Consider the following 21,398-nt stretch of genomic DNA (forward strand, 5'->3'; position numbering starts at 1 on the left):
GGTGCCATTTCTCTGACGTTACAGCTTGGAAATGCTTTGTAAACAAAGTACCAGAGGCTGCCCCTTGGAACGTAGTGAGGGCAGGGATGGACGGGGTCTGTTTGCATTGGCATTCATCCCACACTGCTCACAGTGGGATCTGAGCTTGGGACCACAGCCCAGGAGAGGGTTAGCGAAACAGATCACAGCATGTTGAACGCTCCTAATCCTGTTGCTGGACAGCGTGCTGCAGGGTAGAAGAACTAGTCTCTGAGAGTGAAACACCGCGTGGCATCTGTAAGTCTCAGTGAAGTTCATGTGAGTTGCTAGTGTTCACCCGCCTCTGTGCATCCAGCCTGGGAAGATTTGGGCCACACCCTTTGAAAAGGATTTTCCCCTTTGTCTCTAAAGTTCCCTCTCTAGCCAAGGGTCCTGTGCCCCATGCCCTTGGCACCATCATTTTATAGTTACACTAAGCATATGCTATGGGCTAGCATCATACACTTTACAGCCATTTCTTTCTGTTGCAGGTGGCTGGTGAGTGGACATGGACTGTCTGCGTCACCCATGCACATGGAGCATAGCATCACTGGAGACGACTTTTAGAGAGCTCCTAACAGAATCTGGCTGACAGGAATCTGCTGTATAAATAGTCACGTGACATTAGTGGAGCTGATAACCAAGGGAGAGATGGCAGAATGGTGTAATAAACTGTGGAAATGCCAAAAAAAACACAAAACATTGTTACCTCTTCTGGCTCTGGGCAGTTAACCAAACCTTTGGGGCCCTGAGGCGGTTCCATTAGGAGGAGCAATGGATGATAGAGTCAGCTATTTCTTTGATGCAATCCTGGTTATTCACGAAGAATGTGAATAAAGTCCTAAATGCCTAGAACACAAGAGGACGCAAACAACAGGAGACAGTTTCTTTGCTCACAATTCTAAGCTTCTATTAGTCAGCCCTTGACCCAAAAGCTCTTAGGGCTTGTCTCTTCTGCAGTCAGGAGGTGTAATCGCAGCAGGTGTAGGCAACCAAACTTGCTTTGATGTTGCTGGCGTGAATAACAATAGCAATGAAGCCACAGCAGACAGGAGGTGGCAGCCACTCAGGTGTGCACCCGGGGTCATGGTCGGGCAGGGCTAGCCCATGCAGCTGGCCGGGCTGCCATAGCTTCACCGCTATTGTTACTCAAGCCATGGCTACATGTGCTGCCAATCGCAGCGTAGACACGTCCTTCACTTTTCCTCAGGGTCATGCTACCAGTGTCTCGGTGGCTGGGTCTGGTGCTTCCTCGCTGCTTTCTCTGTCTCCTTTCGTGGTGTTTCTCCTGCTTTTCTCTCACTCTTCCCCCCAGATCTACCGGAACAGTACCCAGGAAAAGTACCTCTGCCCACTTACTTCAGATTCCTGAGTGGCCTCCCATGTGCCTCTGTTCTGCCTGCAGACCCCTGTTGTTCCAGCTCCCTGGTTCCATGCAGTCGCTCAATAGCTTCTTACGACTAGCTTAAATGAAGGGCAAAGGCTACACCCCTCCCCAGTTTCACGGAGGTAGAACCCAACCCATAGCAGTATCATTGCCTTCAGCCACCTCACCAGTGTCCCCGAGTTCATCCATTTAACCTGTGTCCTGTCAGTCGTTCCAGCCCCCTAACCAGCTACAACACGGCCACAACTGTTCAAAAATCAAAACCAAACTCACAAAAAGCCCTTTCTCCCCCACCCCCCAATCCCATAGGCCTGAAGTGCAGAGTGAGTCTGGGCCACCAACAGGGTTTATGTCCAATGCGGAATTTTTAGTGCTCAGTAGCAAGGTCCAGACAGCCAGTTACCACACAGCAGGCTACTGCATGGTAGATTTACAGCCCAGCTTGCCACGGCTAAGTCTGTATAAACAAGCCCCTCCTTTCCTAGGTGATTCAGGGACTAGAATACCGACAGTGGCCATGCCTGGTGGGGGAAGGAGAGTGCAGATGTGGATCAGGAGTCACAAAAGAAGCTGTATTTCTTGTTCTTTAACATAAATGCACAGAACTGTGTAGCATTCAGTAACAGGCATTTATTAGCCTTGCAATACACATCTTATTTCAGGCCTCCAGAATTCCCTTTTTCCTCAGCATAGCTATGTCCACCAACAGGTCTCAGATCATAGAATATCAGGGTTGGAAGGGACCTCAGGAGGTCATCTAGTCCAACCCCCTGCTCAAAAGCAGGACCCATACCCAATTAAATCATCCCAGCCAGGGCTTTGTGAAGCCTGACCTTAAAAACGTCTAAGGAAGGAGATTCCACCACCTCCCTAGGTAACGCATTCCAGTGTTTCACCACCCTCCTAGTGAAAAAGTTTTTCCTAATATCCAACCTAAACCTCCCCCACTGCAACTTGAGACCATTACTCCTTGTCCTGTCCTCTTCCACCACTGAGAATAGTCTAGAACCATCCTCTCTGGAACCACCTCTCAGGTAGTTGAAAGCAGCTATCAAATCCCCCCTCATTCTTCTCTTCTGTAGACTAAATAATCCCAGTTCCCTCAGCCTCTCCTCATAAGTCATGTGTTCCAGACCCCTAATCATTTTTGTTGCCCTTCGCTGGACTCTCTCCAATTTATCCACATCCTTCTTGTAGTGTGGGGCCCAAAACTGGACACAGTACTCCAGATGAGGCCTCACCAATGTCGAATAGAGGGGGAATGATCACGTCCCTTGATCTGCTCGCTATGCCCCTACTTATACATCCCAAAATGCCATTGGCCTTCTTGGCAACAAGGGCACACTGCTGGCTCATATCCAGCTTCTCGTCCACTGTCACCCCTAGGTCCTTTTCCGCAGAACTGCTGCCTAGCCATTCGGTCCCTAGTCTGTAGCTGTGCATTGGGTTCTTCCGTCCTAAGTGCAGGACCCTGCACTTATCCTTATTGAACCTCATCAGATTTCTTTTGGCCCAATCCTCCAATTTGTCTAGGTCCCTCTGTATCCTATACCTGCCCTCCAGCGTATCTACCACTCCTCCCAGTTTAGTATCATCCGCAAATTTGCTGAGAGTGCAATCCACACCATCCTCCAGATCATTTATGAAGATATTGAACAAAACCGGCCCCAGGACCGACCCCTGGGGCACTCCACTTGACACCGGCTGCCAACTAGACATGGAGCCATTGATCACTACCCGTTGAGCCCGACAGATCCTTCCATTTCTCTTCTAAATGACAGGTTTGCTGCAGCCTCCTGCTCAAAGGCACTTCCTTGAAGTTCTAACCTTCTTCCCCAGGAGGGCTACATACAGCGATTCCTTCTACCTGGTGTTACCCAGTGTTTTTTCTTGGATAATATTACGAAAGTTGTTTAAGTCGACCAGGCATTTCTCCCCCACTTGTTTCATTGTTCCACGAACTTTTACCCATACAGTCAAGGTCAATTCTGGTAAATTCTTTTCTGAGAGTTCAAGAGGATTCTCCTGGAACCTGCAGGAATTTCATCTTCTTCAGTTGTATTTTGAGAATTGTCAAGGTTTTGTCCTTGTCCATCAATTCTCATATGGCAACCTGCAATTTTGAGTTCATCCTGTCTCTCTCTCTCTCTTTCCATTGTCTCTTCAAATGTCCCTGAGAAGACTCACTTTGTGGTTTTGGTTGAGTTATCTCTTCTTCACTATCTTCTGTGCTCTGAATTATGTCCAGCGCAGAATAATGGATCCTTCCTTTTATTTATTATCCTTCCTTTCCTCCTTATTTTTCAAATATTTTTTCCATGGGAAGTAGCTTTTCACACTTTTTTGCAGCTGTTCCAGTTCCTTTTCTTCTGGTTTTTCTGTAATTTGCCCAAGATGGTTTCAGAGAGCTTCTTCCACCTAGGCCAGGAGTATCCATAAGGGTGGGCATTTCTGAACTGTAGATAATAAATTGCTTTGTCCTGTTTTTATGCTGGAGCCATCTGATGCCTGTGAAGGAGACTGGTCTGAGGTTAACTGATTCAGCTTTCCAACACTGGAGTTGACACTTTCTACTAGTGTTACAATGAAATAAAAATGGAACATCACAGCAAGGTACCTACAGAACTGTCTTTGACTTGAGACAAGTATCTACAATTTATGACTAAGTGAGATGACAAAGTCCTCCAGGAAGGTAATCTGTGAAATTCAAGTCCTTCCAGAGCTGTTACAAAGAGGAGTGTAACAGGGTTCACAATCCCCCCCTCTTCCTGGGGCCTGCTCACTCTCCCCAGTAAGACTCAGCGAGGTTTCAGGGTTGTGAAACACCTGTGTCTTTATTTACTTAAGGTTGTCCTTCCACCAGCGTCCATCTATTTACAAGCTTGACAGGATTAGTCATCTCCTTTACAGGCAGCGTTGGCCTTCAGCTAAGAGGCCTCTAGTTCCCCCCCTGGCTGCCCCCTGCGTCCCTCCCAGCCTTTATAGCCCTTGGCTTCTCAGGCCAGCAGGCATTGCCAATCCTCAGTCTGGCATCAGGCCTTTTCCATCAGCCCCAATCTGTTTCCCCTGATTGGAGCTGACTGGGCCAGGGCTAATTAGGTGCTTTTGCACCAGCACCCTGCTACATATCTCCCCCATTAAGCAGATACTGGGCCTGATCTTACTCGGCCCCGCTTTTCTCGGCCTGGGGTTTTACTCCAGGGATGGCCTCCCTGCCCATCTGGGTGGTCCCTGGGCTCAACCCTGTGGGGTTTTGGCATGTCCCACCCACAAAAGGTGCATTGGGTAGGGGGTGGGCCACCCCACAAGTCCACCTCCACCCAGAGGTTGTCACACCAGTCGCAACCTTGGGCAGGTCGTCCCGGATGTTCTCTTTCCTTCCCTGGTGTGGGAGACAGATCGGCACCAACCGGCCAGAGGCTGCCCTGTGTCTCTGGTTCAGGGCCTCTGCCTATTGGATCTTGAGCCTCCTCCTTTTGGGTTCCTACCCTCTGAACTTTCTTCAGCTGCTCTTCCTCTATCATGGGGATTCCCTCCCCTCGGTGGTCCCGTCCTGAGACTTCTGTTCCTTCATCAGTCACTTCCTTAGGGTCTGTATCCTGGCAGTGTTGTCTAGGGTTCTTATCCTTTCCCCCTTGAGGTTGTGGAGACTCCCTTTTCTCAGGGTCCACCCCCCAGGGGCCTGGCCCCCTCCCTCCAGGTCCTTCTCTCTTGCTTTCTCTGTTAGTCTCCTCCCTGTGCCTTCTTTCCCTTTTGGGGCAGGGTTCCAATCCAACCCCAGGATCCATTACCCCCACCCGCTTCCAGGCAAACCTTCCCTGCACCTCTAGGGGTACCTGGGCTGCGGAACAATACTCCCCATCCCCTTGGATGCATTCCACCAGCATCCTTTCTCCAGGGATAAGCCAATGCAGCTTCACCAAGCCCCGCTGTATGAGGGAGTGGGCTGAGGCTGTATCCACTAGACCCCTCTGGGGCTCTCCCCCCACCCGCATGGGGATGGTGGCTATTCCACACCTCTTTCTCCGCCCCCCCAACCTTGGTCCAACCACAGAATTAGCAGCCCCACAGTCCATCACTGGGCAGTCACAGCTCTTGTGCCCCGGCTGTCCACTGCACCAGCACACAAGCTGCCCTGGGCGGCCAGGGGTTCCCTTGTGCTCCTCCCGTCGCTTGTCTACCGGCTTCCCAGCAGGGTGCTCACAGGGTTTCTTGCCTCCCTCTGCGTCTCACAGGGTCCAAAGCTCCCTTGAGGGAGCTTCTGCATATTCTCTGCCTCTGCATATTCCTCCGTCCTTTTGACGGCGGCTTCTATGGTGGCAGGCTGATGACGCTGCACCCAGACCCGCATGCTATCTGGGAGGCACTGCACAAACTGTTCATGGATCAGGTGATCCTTGATCTGCCCCACGGTTTGGGCATCGGGCCTTAACCACCGCATCGCCCAGTCTGTCAATTTCTGGGCGAAGGCCCAGGGCCGCACACCCCCTGCCCACCGGGCTGCCCGAAACTTTTGCCGGTATTTTTCCGACAAAAGCCCCAGGCGGTCCAAGATGGCTGCCTTCACCATGCCATAGTCTAGACTGGGCATCCATCAGGGCCATATACGCTGCTTGTGGCTCCCCAGCAAGATATGGGGCTAGCTGCAGGGCCAAGGTTATCCTGTCCTATCCCTCGCCCAGGGCCACCTGCTCAAAGGTACCCAGAAAGGCGTCTGGGTCGTTCGCCAAGGCCATCTTACAGAGGCTGAGGCCCAGGGGCCAGGTGCCATCTCCCCCCGCAGGACTCACCAGTTTCTGCAGGAGCTGCTGGTGCACCACGGCCTGTTCTTTGATAAAGTCCTGCCAAGCCCATTGTTGCTCGGCCTGCCAAGCCAGTAAAGCTTGCTGCTCCAGCCGGTGGGACTGCTGAAAGGCCTGCAGCGTCTTCTGCATCTCCCCATGTTGCTCTGTGAGCCACTGCAGAGTTCCCTCCATCTCCGGGTCGCCAAACGGTGTCTCTGACAAAGGATCCCAGACAAGCCCCCACGTGTAACAGGGTCCACGACCCGCCCCTCTTCCTGGGACCCACTTGCTGCTCCCAATAAGGCTCCGAGAGGCTTCAGGGTTGTGCAACACCCATGTCGTTATTTACTTAAGGTTGTCCCACCACCAGTGTCCATCGATATACAAGCTTTACAGGATTAGTCACCTCCTTTACAGGCAGGGTCAGCCTTCAGCTAGGAGACCTCCAGTTCCCTCCCTGGCTGGCCCCTGCCTCCCTCCCAGCCTTTATAGCCCCTGGCTTGTCAGGCCAGCAGGCGTTGCCAATCCTCAGTCTGGCATCAGGCCTTTTCCATCAGCCCCGATCTGTTTCCCCTGATTGGAGCTGACTGGGCCAGGGCTAATTAGGTGCTTTTGCACCAGCACCCTGCTACAAGGAGGGAAGCTACAGTGGGAGGCAATCTTACCCTGAACTGCCTTCAATAGTTGGGAAGCTAAATTTGGCACAGTTAGAAGGACCTACATCATTTGGGAAGTAAAAGACTTCATAGGCAAGGTCACATTTTCCAATGCATTTTAGGTCTGCAGTAAGGGTCGCTTAGATGTGCAACTGCCTGCTTGTGGGAAACTCTGGCACCTATTTTTGAAAATGTAATTCCAGATGAAAAATGAACTGTACTCTAAAATCGTATCTCCACAGAGGCACCTTGTTCATGAGGCGTCTACCCAGGGGATTTTCAGTAACGGATATAACGCCCCTTAGATTGCTTGGGTAACCTTTCCCTCCCCCTATCTTTTCACTAGCTTCACTACAATTTCTAACTAACGCTACAAGCATTCGGAACGGACTTTGTTCCTGTCTATCTGCAAACAGACAGAGTAGGGCCAACCATGGATTTACCACGGGAAACAAAGCAGGTTTCTAGTTTATTCAAAACATGCACAACCACAGTAAAACTTTTACTGTATCTGCCACCTATGTTGATTGTGAATTTCTGGACCCCAGTTCTTCTGCAGACACATCACTAATAGTTTTAAACAATGCCACAAATCAGCACATTTGGCCTACATGGCCATCCAGTGTCTTCTTCATTTCACCAAATAGAATAAATATTCCACAAATTAGACTCCATACCTGACATGGTGACAGAGTGTGGTAAGCTTCCCAGGACTAATTAACTCAACAACTTTATCACTGTATTGACAAGTCACTCTAGATTTGTGTTTCTCAAAACATTTCTGTCTACAGGACAGTCTCCAAAAGATAACTAGTGACATGGACACAATGCTTATTAATGGTTTATAGAAGGAGGTGGAAAAGAAACGTGTAGATGGACATTGCCTTGGTGTTCAGAGATTACACATCACGGATATGAAAAGAAGCGTGAGCACCACATCACAGATTATCATAGTTGGTTCTATCTAATTCATCATAGGACTTCTTAGGATGACAACCGGAGAGCCCAGACTTTCCCTTGACTAAAGCAATAGAACCTATCCAACCGCTTAGGGTGATCTGCCCACAGCACATATTGGCCCTTGGGCTATTAGGACTATATTGAATGAACTGCCCTTTTAGGTGATGTTCCTGTGATCCTTCTCGGTGCATCATTCAGAAGTCTGTGCTCTGGATATTGGAGGCCAATGTTCCCCAACTGTTGTCTTATAGCTACTCTCCCCTGCTAGAGCCATTGACGAGCATTCATCTTAGCTATGGTTTGAAGCACTGCATTCATATGCAGTAATCTTCAAACATAAGTCAAGCTCTGCATACATGTAGTCCACATCTTTTATTGCACAATTTTAAAAAAAAGGGTCTCATTTTTAAGTCTGACTTACCATTATTTGGAGATACTGTTCTGACTAGACATTCTCCACCAAGAAGGATGTAAGTAACAGAATCGGTTTGAAAACAGAAGACCCAGAGATGCAACAGACATATTGCATAACCTTTATACAGATTGTGAAGGTGATGTGGCTGTGAGACACACCTGCACTTGGGTCATCTGGGCTATATTGGCTGGGTTCCTGTCACCCTTCCATGTGCATCTCACTGGAAACAGTGCTCTGGCTCTTGGAAGAGGTCCTTTCCCTGATAGAGGAGTACAACTCTTCGGGGTTTCTCCCTCTTGAGCCTGCGCCCTGTGTTTAGGCTGGTATAATAAAGAATCTTCCATGACTTCTTTTGCTGGATCACCCAAGTGTCTTTATTTACAGTGTTTATGCAGTTCCCAGATCCCACAACAGCTAGTGCCCCATAGACCCTCCCCAGGGTCTCCTGGCTTTTAAGGCTTCCTTCTTTGGTGAGGAGACAGTGATACCACCCTCCTGTCTCCTCCCAGGTTAGCCCCCCACTGAGGTTTGCCCAGGGCTTTTATGCCCTCTCGTGCCTCAGCCCAGCTGTCACTACTTAGCTCAGCATGTTCCTCTGAGCCAGCCCTCCTTACGGCTTGCAGCTGGGCTCCCTGCTGAGTACCTGTATTTCTACACCTGGCCTCCTGGCCAGAGAGCAGGCTGCAGCCAGCATTTTGGCAGGGCCTTAAAGGGGTTTACCCTGCCCTGCCCTAGAATCCTGAAACATGGTTCCCAGGCGAGAACCATCGGCTTCCCCTGAAGAAGTATCATTCATAAGCGCAATATTATTTTTACTAACTGCACTCTCAAAAGGTAGAACAGGGATACGGTCAGTTCATCACAAATTCCAAGTGAAGAGAGCTGAACTGCACCTACACAGATAATCACAGCATTCCAAATCTCTTCACACACTATCGAAAGGGCATTTCATCATTTGCAGTTCTGGTTTACTGTTGTTTGGAGACACTCTTCTGACATCACACAGAAGCGGAGGATATGTGATGAGGAGATGAAAACGGAAAGTCTAGAGACGCATGGACCATATTGTAGGGCTTGTGCAGAATGGGTGGGTCATAGGCCTGGGCTTTTGCTTTTCCTAGTGAGTGCTTGACCCTGGCTCTGCCCAGAGCCCCAACCCCACTCCATTGCCCCCCCATCCCCTTTAACTTGCTCCTCTCAGCCCTGGTCTACACTAGGACTTTAGGTCGAATTTAGCAGCGCTAAATTGATGTAAACCTGCACCCGTCCACACGATGAAGCCCTTCATTTCGACTTAAAGGGCTCTTAAAATCAATTTCCTTACTCCACCCCTGACAAGTGGATTAGCGCTTAAATCGGCCTTGCCGGGTCGAATTTGGGGTACTGTGGACACAATTCGATGGTATTGGCCTCCGGGAGCTATCCCAGAGTGCTCCATTGTGACCGCTCTGGACAGCACTCTCAACTCAGATGCACTGGCCAGGTAGACAGGAAAAGAACCGCGAACTTTTGAATCTCATTTCCTGTTTGGCCAGTGTGGCAAGCTGCAGGTGACCCTGCTGAGCTCATCAGCAGAGGTGACCATGATGGAGTCCCAGAATCGCAAAAGAGCTCCAGCACGGACTGAATGGGAGGTACGGGATCTGATCGCTGTTTGGGGAGAGGAATCCGTGCTATCAGAACTCCGTTCCAGTTTTCGAAATGCCAAAACCTCCCAGGGCATGAAGGACAGAGGCCATAACAGGGACCCGAAGCAGTGCTGCGTGAAACTTAAGGAGCTGAGGCAAGCCTACCAGAAAACCAGAGAGGCGAACGGCCGCTCCGGGTCAGAGCCCCAAACATGCCACTTCTATGATGAGCTGCATGCCATTTTAGGGGGTTCAGCCACCACTACCCCAGCCGTGTTGTTTGACTCCTTCAATGGAGATGGAGGCAACACAGAAGCAGGTTTTGGGGACGAAGAAGAAGATGATGATGATGATGAGGTTGTAGATAAGTCACAGCAAGCAAGCGGAGAAACCGGTGTTCCCGACAGCCAGGAACTGTTTCTCACCCTGGACCTGGAGCCAGTACCCCCCGAACCCACCCAAGGCTGCCTCCTGGACCCGGCAGGCGGAGAAGGGACCTCCAGTGAGTGTACCTTTTAAGATACTATACATGGTTTAAAAGCAAGCATGTGAAAGGATTAATTTGCCCTGGCATTCGCGGCTCTCCTGGATGTACTCCCAAAGCCTTTGCGAAAGGTTTCTGGGGAGGGCAGCCTTATTGCGTCCTCCATGGTAGGACACTTTACCACTCCAGGCCAGTAACACGTACTCGGGAATCATTGTAGAACAAAGCATTGCAGTGTATGTTTGCTGGCGTTCAAACAACATCCATTCTTTATCTCTCTGTGTTATCCTCGGGAGAGTGAGATATCATTCATGGTCACCTGGTTGAAATAGGGTGCTTTTCTTCAGGGGACACTCAGAGGTGCCCGTTCCTGCTGGGCTGTTTGTCTGTGGCTGAACAGAAATGTTCCCCGCTGTTAGCCACCTGGAGGGGGGAGGGTTGAGGGGTAGCCACGCGGTGGGGGGAGGCAAAATGCAACCTTGTAACGAAAGCACATGTGCTATGTATGTAATGTTAACAGCAAGGTTTACCCTGAAAGACTGTAGCCACTGTTTTATAAAGTGTCTTTTTAAATACTGCTGTCCCTTTTTTTTTCTCCACCAGCTGCATGTGTTTCAATGATCACAGGATCTTCTCCTTCCCAGAGGCTAGTGAAGATTAGAAAGAAAAAAAAACGCACTCGTGATGAAATGTTCTCTGAGCTCATGCTGTCCTCCCACACTGACAGAGCACAGACGAATGTGTGGAGGCAGACAATGTCAGAGTGCAGGAAAGCACAAAATGACCGGGAGAAGAGGTGGCGGGCTGAAGAGAGTAAGAGGCGCGCTGAAGAGAGGGCTGAAGCTCAAATGTGGCAGCGTGATGAGAGGAGGCAGGATTCAACGCTGAGGCTGCTGGAGGATCAAACCAGTATGCTCCAGTGTATGATTGAGCTGCAGGAAAGGCAGCTGGAGCACAGACTGCCGCTACAGCCCCTGTGTAACCAACCGCCCTCCTCCCCAAGTTCCATAGCCTCCACACCCAGACGCCCAAGAACGCGGTGGGGGGGCCACCGGCCAACCAGCCACTCCACCCCAGAGGATTGCCCAAAAAAACAGAAGGCTGGCATTCAATAAATTTTAAAGTTGTAAACTTTTAAAGTGCTGTGTGGCATTTTCCTTGCCTCCTCCACCACCCCTCCTGGGCTACCTTGGTTGTCATCCCCCTATTTTTGTGATGAATGAATAAAGAATGCATGAATGTGAAGCAACAATGACTTTATTGCCTCTTAGAGACTAACCAATTTATTTGAGCATGAGCTTTCGTGAGCTACAGCTCACTTCATCGGATGCATGCCGTGGAAACTGCAGCAGACTTTATTTATACACAGAAAATATGAAAAAATACCTCCTCCCACCCCACTGCAGGACAGTGGGGTGGGAGGAGGTATTTTTTCATATTTTCTGTGTATAAATAAAGTCTGCTGCAGTTTCCACGGCATGCATCCGATGAAGTGAGCTGTAGCTCACGAAAGCTCATGCTCAAATAAATTGGTTAGTCTCTAAGGTGCCACAAGTACTCCTTTTCTTTTTGCGAATACAGACTAACACGGCTGTTACTCTGAAACCTGTCTTTATTGCCTCTGCAAGCGGTGATCGAAGGGAGGAGGGGAGGGTGGTTAGCTTACAGGGAAGTAGAGTGAACCAAGGGGCGGGGGGGTTCATCAAGGAGAAACAAACAGAACTTTCACACCGTAGCCTGTCCAGTCATGAAACTGGTTTTCAAAGCTTCACTGATGCATACCGCGCCCTCCTGTGCTCTTCTAACCGCCGTGGTGTCTGGCTGCACGTAACCAGCAGCCAGGCGATTTGCCTCAACCTCCCACCCTGCCATAAACGTCTCCCCCTTACTCTCACAGATATTGTGGAGCGCACAGCGAGCAGTAATAACAGTGGGAATATTGGTTTCGCTGAGGTCTAAGCGAGTCAGTAAACTGCGCCAGCGCGCCTTTAAACGTCCAAATGCACATTCTACCACCATTCTGCACTTGCTCAGCCTGTAGTTGAACAACTCCTGACTACTGTCCAGGCTGCCTGTGTACGGCTTCATGAGCTATGGCATTAAGGATAACTATAGGCATTTCAACATCCCCAACAGTCATTTTCTGGTCTGGGAATTAAAGTCCCTTCCTGCAGCTTTTGAAACAGACCAGAGTTCCTGAAGATGCGAGCGTCATGTACCTTTCCCGGCCATCCCACGTTGATGTTGGTGAAACGTCCCTTGTGATCCACCAGAGCTTGCAGCACTATTGCAGTTTATGTACTCGTCGGCTTGATGCTCCGGTGCCAAGATAGGGATATGGGTTCCGTCTATGGCCCCACCACAGTTAGGGAATGCCATTGCAGCAAAGCCATCTGCTATGACCTGCATATTTCCCAGGGTCACTACCCTTGATATCAGCAGATCTTTGATTGCGTGGGCTACTTGCATCACAGCAGCCCCCACAGTAGATTTGCCCACTCTAAATTGATTCCCAACTGACCGGTAGCTGTCTGGCGTTGCAAGCTTCCACAGGGCTATCGCCACTCACTTCTCAACTGTGAGGGCTACTCTCATTTTGGTATTCATGCGCTTCAGGGCAGGGGAAAGCAAGTCACAAAGTTCCATGAAAGTGCCCTTACGCATGCGAAAGTTTCACAGCCACTGGGAATCGTGGACTGCATGCCATCCACATCTCATGGCTGCTCGGCAGAAGATTGTACAATAGGACTGCTAGCCATCCTCATCTCATGGCTGCTCGGCAGAAGATAGTACAATAGGACTGCTAGCAATCCATATTGCCTGCCTGCTCACCATAAGATGGTTCAATAGGACGGACTGCAGGACTAAAGAGAATGACCTGGTCAAGTCACTTCTAATGTAGTCCCTACACCCATGTGTGGCCAGGAGCACCTCGGACATGACGATGATGGCTACCAGTCCTATTGTACTGTCTGCTGCCACAAGGCAAGGGATTGCTGCTGCTGTGTAGCAATGCAGTACCACGTCTGCCAGCACCCAGGAGACATAGGGTGACGGTTACCTGAGCGGGCTCCATGCTTGCCATGGTATGGCGTCTGCACAGGTAACTCAAGAAAAAAGGCGCAAAACGATTGTCTGCTGCTGCTTTCATGGAGGGAGGGAGGGAACGGGGGCCTGACGATATGTACCCAGAACCATCCGCGACAATGTTTTAACCCCATCAGGCATTGGGATCTCAACCCAGAATTTCAGTGGGCAGCAGAGACTGCGGGAACTGTGGGGTAACTACCCTCAGTGCAACGCTCCGAAACTCAACTCTAGCCTTGGTACTGTGGAAGCGCTCCGCCGAGTTAATGCACTTAGAGCATTTTCTGTGGGGACACACACACTCGACTATATAAAACCGATTTCTAAAAAACCGACTTCTATAAATTCGACCTAATTTCGTAGTGTAGACATACCCTCAGTCCTCTCCCCTAAGCACCTCCCACCAGCCACTGAAGAGCTGATCGGCTTTCTAGGTTCAGCTTCATCGGCAAAAGTAAATGTGGAGGCGCCAGAATTTCTTTTCTTCAAATATTTGTCCATTTTTGAGTCTTCAATTGAAAATTCACCACAGCACCTTAAGGGCCAATAAGAAACCAGGGCTACTACGGGATACCAGACGAAGAGCAAGGTCATTTAGAGCATAGCGTGATGCAACGTCTGCCTCACACAGGTACATCCACAGAGCAATGGCACAAAATGTGATTTGGTTGTGACACTACTTAAAATAAATGAGAATCTTTTTACCTCCCAAGTGATTTTTCCAGAATTTTGCGGCACCCCCCTACATGTCTGGCGGCACACCAGCGTGCCGTGGCACACTGGATGGGAAACACTGCACTAGACTACAATTCAACAGTCATTTGATCCTAATCTAGGTACTATCATGGTAACAGGGGCCTTGATTCTGACATGGTTGTGATGGGGCGTCTGCCCCACACTGGCCCATAAGGGGTTAATAGAGCCCTAGGGAGGCTGCACAAGAGGCATCCAATAAGAGAGGGGCTGCAGGGAGCAGCCAGTCAGGGTGGGGTTGACCCATATAAGGAGGGCTGCAGGGCAGAGCAGCTTCTGTTGCTCCCTGGAGCTCAAGGGAGGGAGGACTGGCTGCCTGGCAGGAGGAAGAAAGCCAGCACCCTGGGCAGGATCCGGGGAGCGAGCTGCTGGCTGACTGCTGGTGTGCTGAGGCCCTGAGACAAGGGCAGAGAAGGTGCTGGGGCTGCAGGAAGAGGCCCAGGGAAGTAGACTGAGAGGTTGGAGGGGACTGTAGCGAAGTGAGACTCACCATGCAGCGCCTCCTGCTGGTTACCCTGGGAATTAACTCGATTCCAGCTCAGAGCCCCCTCTGCTGGCCATGTGGCTCACCTGCCTCAGGCACCCCGTGTCCCTCCCAGTGCCCCTTACCCTGGTGTTCTGCCCCAGCAGTATCCCCACTCTCTGGGTCTCCTGTCCCAGGGGAACCCCCAGCCCTATAAGCCCACCTCACTGGTTACTGCCAGTCATCATCATGCCCCTGTTCTCTGGGGCAGACTGCAGTGTAGTGGCACTCACCATTGGCAAGGGGGGGGTTTGGACCTGCTGCCTTTCCCTGCAGCCCAGTACCTCTCTAGGCCTTCCTGTCAGGCCGCAGCTTGGGAGGTCGCCAGGCCTGAGCTCCCCAGCACTGCTCTGGCCACGGTACCCTTTGCTCCTTCAGGCAGCTAGGTCCATCTCTCTCCAAAGCAAGAGAGAGACTGACCCAGCTCCTGGCTCACAGCCCTTTTATAGGGCCAGCTGTCTCCTAATTGGGCGTGGCCCCAGCTGTGGCTGCCTTCCCAATCAGCCTACCTTTTCAGGAGTGGGGTAACTGCCCCGCTACAGGGAGGCAGCACATGGCTGCCACCTACAGGGTCCCTGGGCTGGGACCTGGAGTAGTAGGCGGGCCTGGGTCCCCGTCCCCCACGCACTGGCCACTGAGGAAGTGGCTGGACAGAGGACTGCCATTCCCCCGGAAGGGGGGAGCACAGAGTGTGGCGTGCGGGAGGGGCTGTGTCATGAAGAGGAGGCCCCTGTGCTGGAGTGATGTGGGTCCCTGGAGCAGAAGTGACAGCGGCGAGATGCCACCAGCAGAGGGTGCACTGGCTAGCAGAGCTGATCCCCCGGACACCCAGCAGGGGGCGCCGCAGTGGTGAGTCGCACCCCGTCACAATGGCCTTAAACTTCTGTACAGACAGACTAGAAAACAGACATACCTGATGTGGGTAAATACAACTTAAGCTCCATATATAATTCCTATATGTCATTAGCCAAAGCATATTGTGGCAAGTTCCACAAATTAGCACATTTTTAAAATTTTGCCTGTTTTGTCAGTACAGCAATTCATTGTATCCCAAAGCATGCTAAATATTGTACACACAGGAGGAGGCTCCGGGCTGGGGCCCAGGGGTTCGGAGTGTGGGAGGGGGCTCTGGGCTGGGGCAGAGGGTTGGGGTGTGGGAGGAGGAATGGGGTGTGGGCTCTGGGGCGGGGCCGGGGATGAGGGGTTTGGGGTGCAGGAGGGGGCTTTGGGCTGGGGGGGGCAGGGCCAAGAGATTTGGAGTGTGGGAGGGGGTTGCGGGATGGGGCAGGGGTATGGGGTGTGGGCTCTGGAGTGGGGTCAGGGATGAGGGGTTTGGGGTGCAGGAGGGTGCTCCAGGCTGGGGCGGGGCAAGGTGTACAGAGTGTGGGAGAGGGCTCCAGGCTGTAGCAGGGGGTTGAAGTGCGGGAGGGGGTGAGGGCCTTGGCTGGGGGTGCGGGCTCTGGGGTGGGGCCGAGGATGAGGGGTTGGGGTGCAGGAGGGGGCTCCAGACTGGGGGAGGTGAGGGGTTCGGAGTGTGGGAGGAGGCTCCAGGCTGGGGCAGGGGCTAAAAGCCCACTGGCTGCTAGCTAAATCTGTAGAGCCAGACTCATTTAACTCTGTCTCCGTCTCTCTCTGGTCTGGGTGCCGCTAGACAGGACAGGACACCTCACCCGGGGGGAGGGTGGGGGGGGGTGACAGATGCGGCACAGCAGTCACGCAATGGACTCTTGGAAATTTGAAAGATACCTTTGTGTTTGCAACCCCCCACTGTAAATAGCACCCCCTCCCCCCCAGGTACCTGAGCCGAGCTGGGCCCTCTGCCTGGATCTGGCCTTGTCACATGGTCAGAGCTGATCCAATGATGAGTTTGAGGTTGGAGAAAAACCTGAATATTAACCAAGGAAGGTGAATCAGAGCATGACTAGACTGCCTGCTTCCCCTCCCCTCTGTTTGCTCTCTGGCAAATGCAGCCCGGCTGTGTAACAGCGTGAGCAGCGTCACAAGTCTCTCAGGGGACAGAAGACCACAAAAACCATGCTGCAGTGAGATTGTTGCAGTCATGAACTCCACTGACACTCAGAAGGGGAAAGTAGCCATTGTTGGAGGTGGTCTGGTAAGAAACTCACTGTTATCTGTGTTGTGGTTTGATTGGATCCAGGGCTGCGGCCTGGGATGAGAACAGACTGCTGCCCGGGCAAGCCATTCTTAGCAAGACCTGAAAATGTGAAGAGCTGTAGCAAAGTGCTTGGTGCTTGGGTTGTGTAACTGGCCAGTTCAGGCCCGGCTTTCAGAGTGAAAATCATTGGGCAGGCTGCGGCTACCACTGACAGAAGTGGGCTCCTCCAATCCAGGCAGCTGCCCCTGGGGGAGGCGTGATTGCTGGGAATAGCTGATCGTGATGGTTGCAAGCATTTGAAATGCAGCCAGCTCTTTTGCCTCCTTTCTACAGTATTTGCTTGTCTGTGCCTAACTAGTTGCTTTGTAAACGAAGGGAATAACACCAACTCCGCTGGTGAGTTTAAACCTCAGGGCTCCTTGTAGCCCTCTGTCTTCATTACGGCACCGGCTCTTTCCGGAGCAGCCTGGAAGCTGGAATGGGCTCAGCAGAGCGACTGCTGGGGGAGCAGTGCCTAGCGTGTTGGTGCAGACAGGACTCTGCACCACATCCAGGGCTGCGTTTGCTGGGTCGAGCCTTTCTGCTGGGGCGCTGAGGGAGAGGCTGTTGAAGACCAAGCATGTGAACGAGTAACACACTAGGGTGAGACAAGTGCCAGGACTGGGTGTGAAAAGCCACCCCTGCTGCACAGAGTCCCTGCCAGTTTCCCAGAGGAAGTGCCCTGCGTGGGAGCCGGTGGACGTGTGTTGCGGACACCTGGCGGTGTAACTCGCGGCAGTCCCTGGTCTGCCTCAAGTGCTGGGGACAAACTCTTGCCCCCCCAGGCCCCTTTTCTGCCTCGCAGCTGAACTCTAGGAGGCAGCCCAGGCCACGGTCTGGCTCCTCCGAAAGCTTTACCCCGCGTTACACCTCAGGACTGCTGTGTGCAAAGGGCTGCGTGGGCCTGTTCGTCGCAGCTCCCAGTCAGCCTCACGCAAAGGGGGAACAACCCAGAACCGTGTCAGCAGGGTTTGGAGTGTCGCCGAAGCAACATTTAAACAACCGTTAACAGTGACTCGACTGTTTCCTTACACAGACCTCCACCCCTTGGCAGCTGTTACGGGTGCCCCAGCCTAACATTTACCCTTCTGCCTGGATTGCTGAGCTCCCCTGGCCCACCCCTGGGACGGGGGCGACCGTGGATGTGTTGGCGGGGGGGATTCTGGCTCTGCTGCAGGAACTCTCACCCCATGTCTATCCATTCCCTGCCCAGAAATTAATCCTGCCCCCTACCCCCCCGTGCTCCTCCTGGGGTTCTTCCCCCCCCCCCCAGCCCTTCCCCAGCCTGTGATGCATTAGAGTTCCCTCTCCCCCTTCAGGACAGAGGATGGGGGCAGCTCCAGGGACTCTTTGCCCCCCTCTGCCCCACCAGGCAGTGTGCAGGAGGATGGGGGAGGAGCACAAGACCCATCCCATCCCCATTGCTCACAGGAGGGGGGGGAAGTGGGGCTGCCCTGAGCTGCTGGCTCTTCACTTCCCCCCTCCCCTCCTGTGAGAATGGCTTTGGGTTGCGAGGGGGAGAGAGAACTCTTCCTACAGCAGCTCTGATTGGTTGCTCTACTCCAGGAGGCAGGGCCGTGGGGCAGGCGGCCAATCAGAGGGCGTATTTCCCCCATGCAGGCCTCATATTTGCTACGGAGCTGGAGCCTCTTACATCATCCCCAGACGGTCCCAGCCCCAGCCAATCCTGTGGCTGCGGAAGCCTCGGGAGAGCTGGGAACAGGGCGGTGGGCCCTCCTAGCAGAGTTGCTGCCCTCTGCATGTGTGCAGACCCCCCACCCCGCCCCGCCCCGCAGCCTCCCCCTTCACTCCACCCCGACCCTCCTCCCCCTCACTGCCCTGTCCCCCTCACTCCCCTTGTCTTTCCAGATAGCTGATCCCCCCCACCCCCCATTTGCCTCCCCGCCAAAGAACAGTGGCGCTAATGTGCATTTGGTGGCATCACACAAGTCACTCTGCTGGTGCGTTCCTTCCCCCACGCTCGGCCTCTCTGGCCTAGTTAGATGGGATTGTCTGTTGCTTCCAATCTGTCTGTATCCATGTGTTGTCTCTTGTCTTGCATAAAGATTGTGCACATCTTGGGACAGGGACTGTCTCTTTGTTCTGCACTGGTGCAGGGCCCAGCACAGTGGGTGGCCTGGTCCAGGACGAGAGCCCCTATGCAACAGTGATACAAAGAAAGAAATAACAACAAGAATAACGAAATTCATGTCTCCTCCCCACTGTTGATCTCCTTTTCCTTGAACTTAAAATCAAATGCTGTAATATAACATACATGGGGAACAGTAGCGTGAAGGCAGATTTGACACGTTTGCCAGATCTTTGCTCCTTGACTAGCCAGGTCAGTGGAACAGACTCCTGAAACAAAGGGTCCGGGTTGTCTTCTGGCATGGATTTGTAGCAGACCTTGTGGAAAATACACAAGGCAATGATGCTGGATATGCAGAAAGCAAGGGCAGCAGCTGTGGACGCTTCCCAGGTTGGTAGGCCTCTCCAACATCTAAAAAAAGAAAAGGAGGACTTGTGGCACCTTAGAGACTAACACATTTATTTGAGCCTAAGCTTTTGTGAGCTACAGCTCACTTCATCGGATGCATTCAGTGGTTTTCCACGGTATGCATCCGATGAAGCGAGCTGTAGCTCACGAAAGCTCATGCTCAAATAAATGTGTTAGTCTCTAAGGTGCCACAAGTCCTCCTTTTCTTTTTGTGGATACAGACTAACACGGCTGCTTCTCTGAAACCTCTCCACCCTCTGCCTTTTGCGTGAAGCAGTCTTGTCTGTGCCTGCCAGGGCTCAGTGCCCTGAAACCACCAGCCTCTGCCAGCACAGCCCAGCCTTCCAGGCCTCGCTCTCCATACAGGTAGTGATAGGCATGTGCCAATGCCTGAATACATGGCGCATTCCCTGCCGTGTCCAGTTCCTTATCCACCACACGCTCACCGAATGACCAGGCCTGCTGGTCCCAAAGGAACAGGACATGCCAATAAGTGAGCTTCAACTCAGGACCAGAACTTTGCTTAACACACCAGCACTGAGATATATTTGTAGTGGAAAACAAGACTACATTTATTATCAAAGACTTGAGACTCAAGTGATGGTGAGTAAGAGTACTGGAAACAAAGGGTTACATATAAAACAAATCATAACGTGCTTTTTAAAGACTAGACAGAACTAACGAGTTACTCTTTTGTCTAAAAAAGCTTATCACACCCAAAGTTCTCTCCAGCGTTTCCAACCAAGTCTGGCTGAGCCCCCTTTTTTCATGAAGCAAAGTCACTGGCCTTTTACTTTCTCAGTGAAGGATGCCAACATGTCGTCTTTGCCTCCCAAATATAGTGGAGCAAATCTCTGGTGTGTAGCTCTAGACAGGGTTCTCTCTCTCCCGCACGCACGCTGTTTTTCTCTTCCTGTTAGTTGCTCTTCTTGAAGACCCCTCAGTCTTTCATTTGCATGCAGTTCAGACTGGTGATAAAGACTCATTATGAAATGAGACAATACTCCGTCGACACATAAACTGGCAGCCGGATAAACATCTCTTGTCTGACAGAAAAACTGTTTTTCACCTTTGCTGTGACCAGTACCTTGATACTGACTTTAAGAACATATTTTCAGTATCTACACGTGATTCCTTATCTAGTATCTGTACATACATTTCTTGATGCTTTTCATAACCAGCATGACTCCGGCTTTCACTTGAGATCATTCTTTGGTGAACAGGAATGTACATGGCAGATGCAGGAAATTCCTGTAACCGCGCCGCATTTTTTTGCCAGTTGGCATTAAGAGGTTCTTAGGTCACAGCAACAGTCAAAAGCATGGTGTATGGGCAATATACAATCTAGATTTGCCTTTGTAGCACTTTGTGTATCTAGGCAAAGTTAGCCAGCCATAGGTTCCCTGAAGTCAGTTCACAAGAGAAACACCACAACACCCTAAATTCTCTCATGGTAGATAAATAGGGGCTTGACAATTGATGCAAACTCCAGCTTACCCTTGCCTACATGTAGAAGTCAGCACTGGTGCAGTTACAATGCTTGCTGAATTAGGGGTGTGCGTGCCTGAGTGTAGACAAGGCCTACATTTCAGTGCGAAGGGATCTTTGATTGGGAACTTTGACCACCAAGTCCTAGCTACCCTGTATGCATGTTAGGGATTCTAGCGCCCTTTTCCTAGGAGAAGACGTCTCTCAGGTACATGGTCAAGATGCCCCGTTTCCTGCTGAGCTGTGTACCAGTTGGTTGTCACCGTCCCCTCTATAAGAAGCTGCCTGTCAGTGATGCTACATGTTTATAATTGGAAAGCACATTCAGAGTCTCTGCAAGGAAATTGTTCTATAACTGTAACATGTTTCTGTAACTCTCTTGTAGGTGGGTGCTTTAAATGTCTGTTTCTTTGCAAGAAGAGGGTTCCAAGTTGATATGTATGAAGCCAGAGAAGGTGAGCCCAGTCTTACTATAATTACACAATTACTAATCTGATCAATTCTTTATTTCCACCAGCTCCTAAAAAGGGGTGAGGTGGGGAGGGGGGAAAGGAATGTTATGG

General features: G+C 51.4%; 2 protein-coding genes across 3 annotated transcripts in view; both read left to right on the top strand.

Annotated features, from left to right (window-relative positions):
• C11H21orf58 (chromosome 11 C21orf58 homolog) overlaps positions 1-878 on the top strand; it is a 36,900-nt gene extending 36,022 nt beyond the window's left edge. Inside the window, exon 9 of the mRNA XM_048869041.2 lies at positions 510-878. The gene's annotated coding sequence lies outside the window, so the exon portion shown is untranslated. The remainder of the gene's footprint in view (positions 1-509) is intronic.
• Positions 879-16,649: 15,771 nt separating this feature from the next.
• KMO (kynurenine 3-monooxygenase) overlaps positions 16,650-21,398 on the top strand; it is a 46,195-nt gene continuing 41,446 nt past the window's right edge. The window contains exons 1-2 of one of the 2 annotated variants that reach the window (XM_048869024.2): positions 16,650-16,808; positions 21,221-21,290. In XM_048869024.2, the coding sequence (XP_048724981.1) occupies positions 16,755-16,808; positions 21,221-21,290 (124 nt within the window). In that variant the 5' untranslated portion in view covers positions 16,650-16,754. Of the gene's footprint in view, positions 16,809-21,220; positions 21,291-21,398 lie in introns of those variants that run through there. The other variant, XM_048869025.2, reaches the window with a different exon arrangement.

The sequence above is a fragment of the Caretta caretta genome, chromosome 11, assembly GCF_965140235.1.
Source record: "Caretta caretta isolate rCarCar2 chromosome 11, rCarCar1.hap1, whole genome shotgun sequence".
Lineage (NCBI taxonomy): Eukaryota > Metazoa > Chordata > Testudines > Cheloniidae > Caretta > Caretta caretta.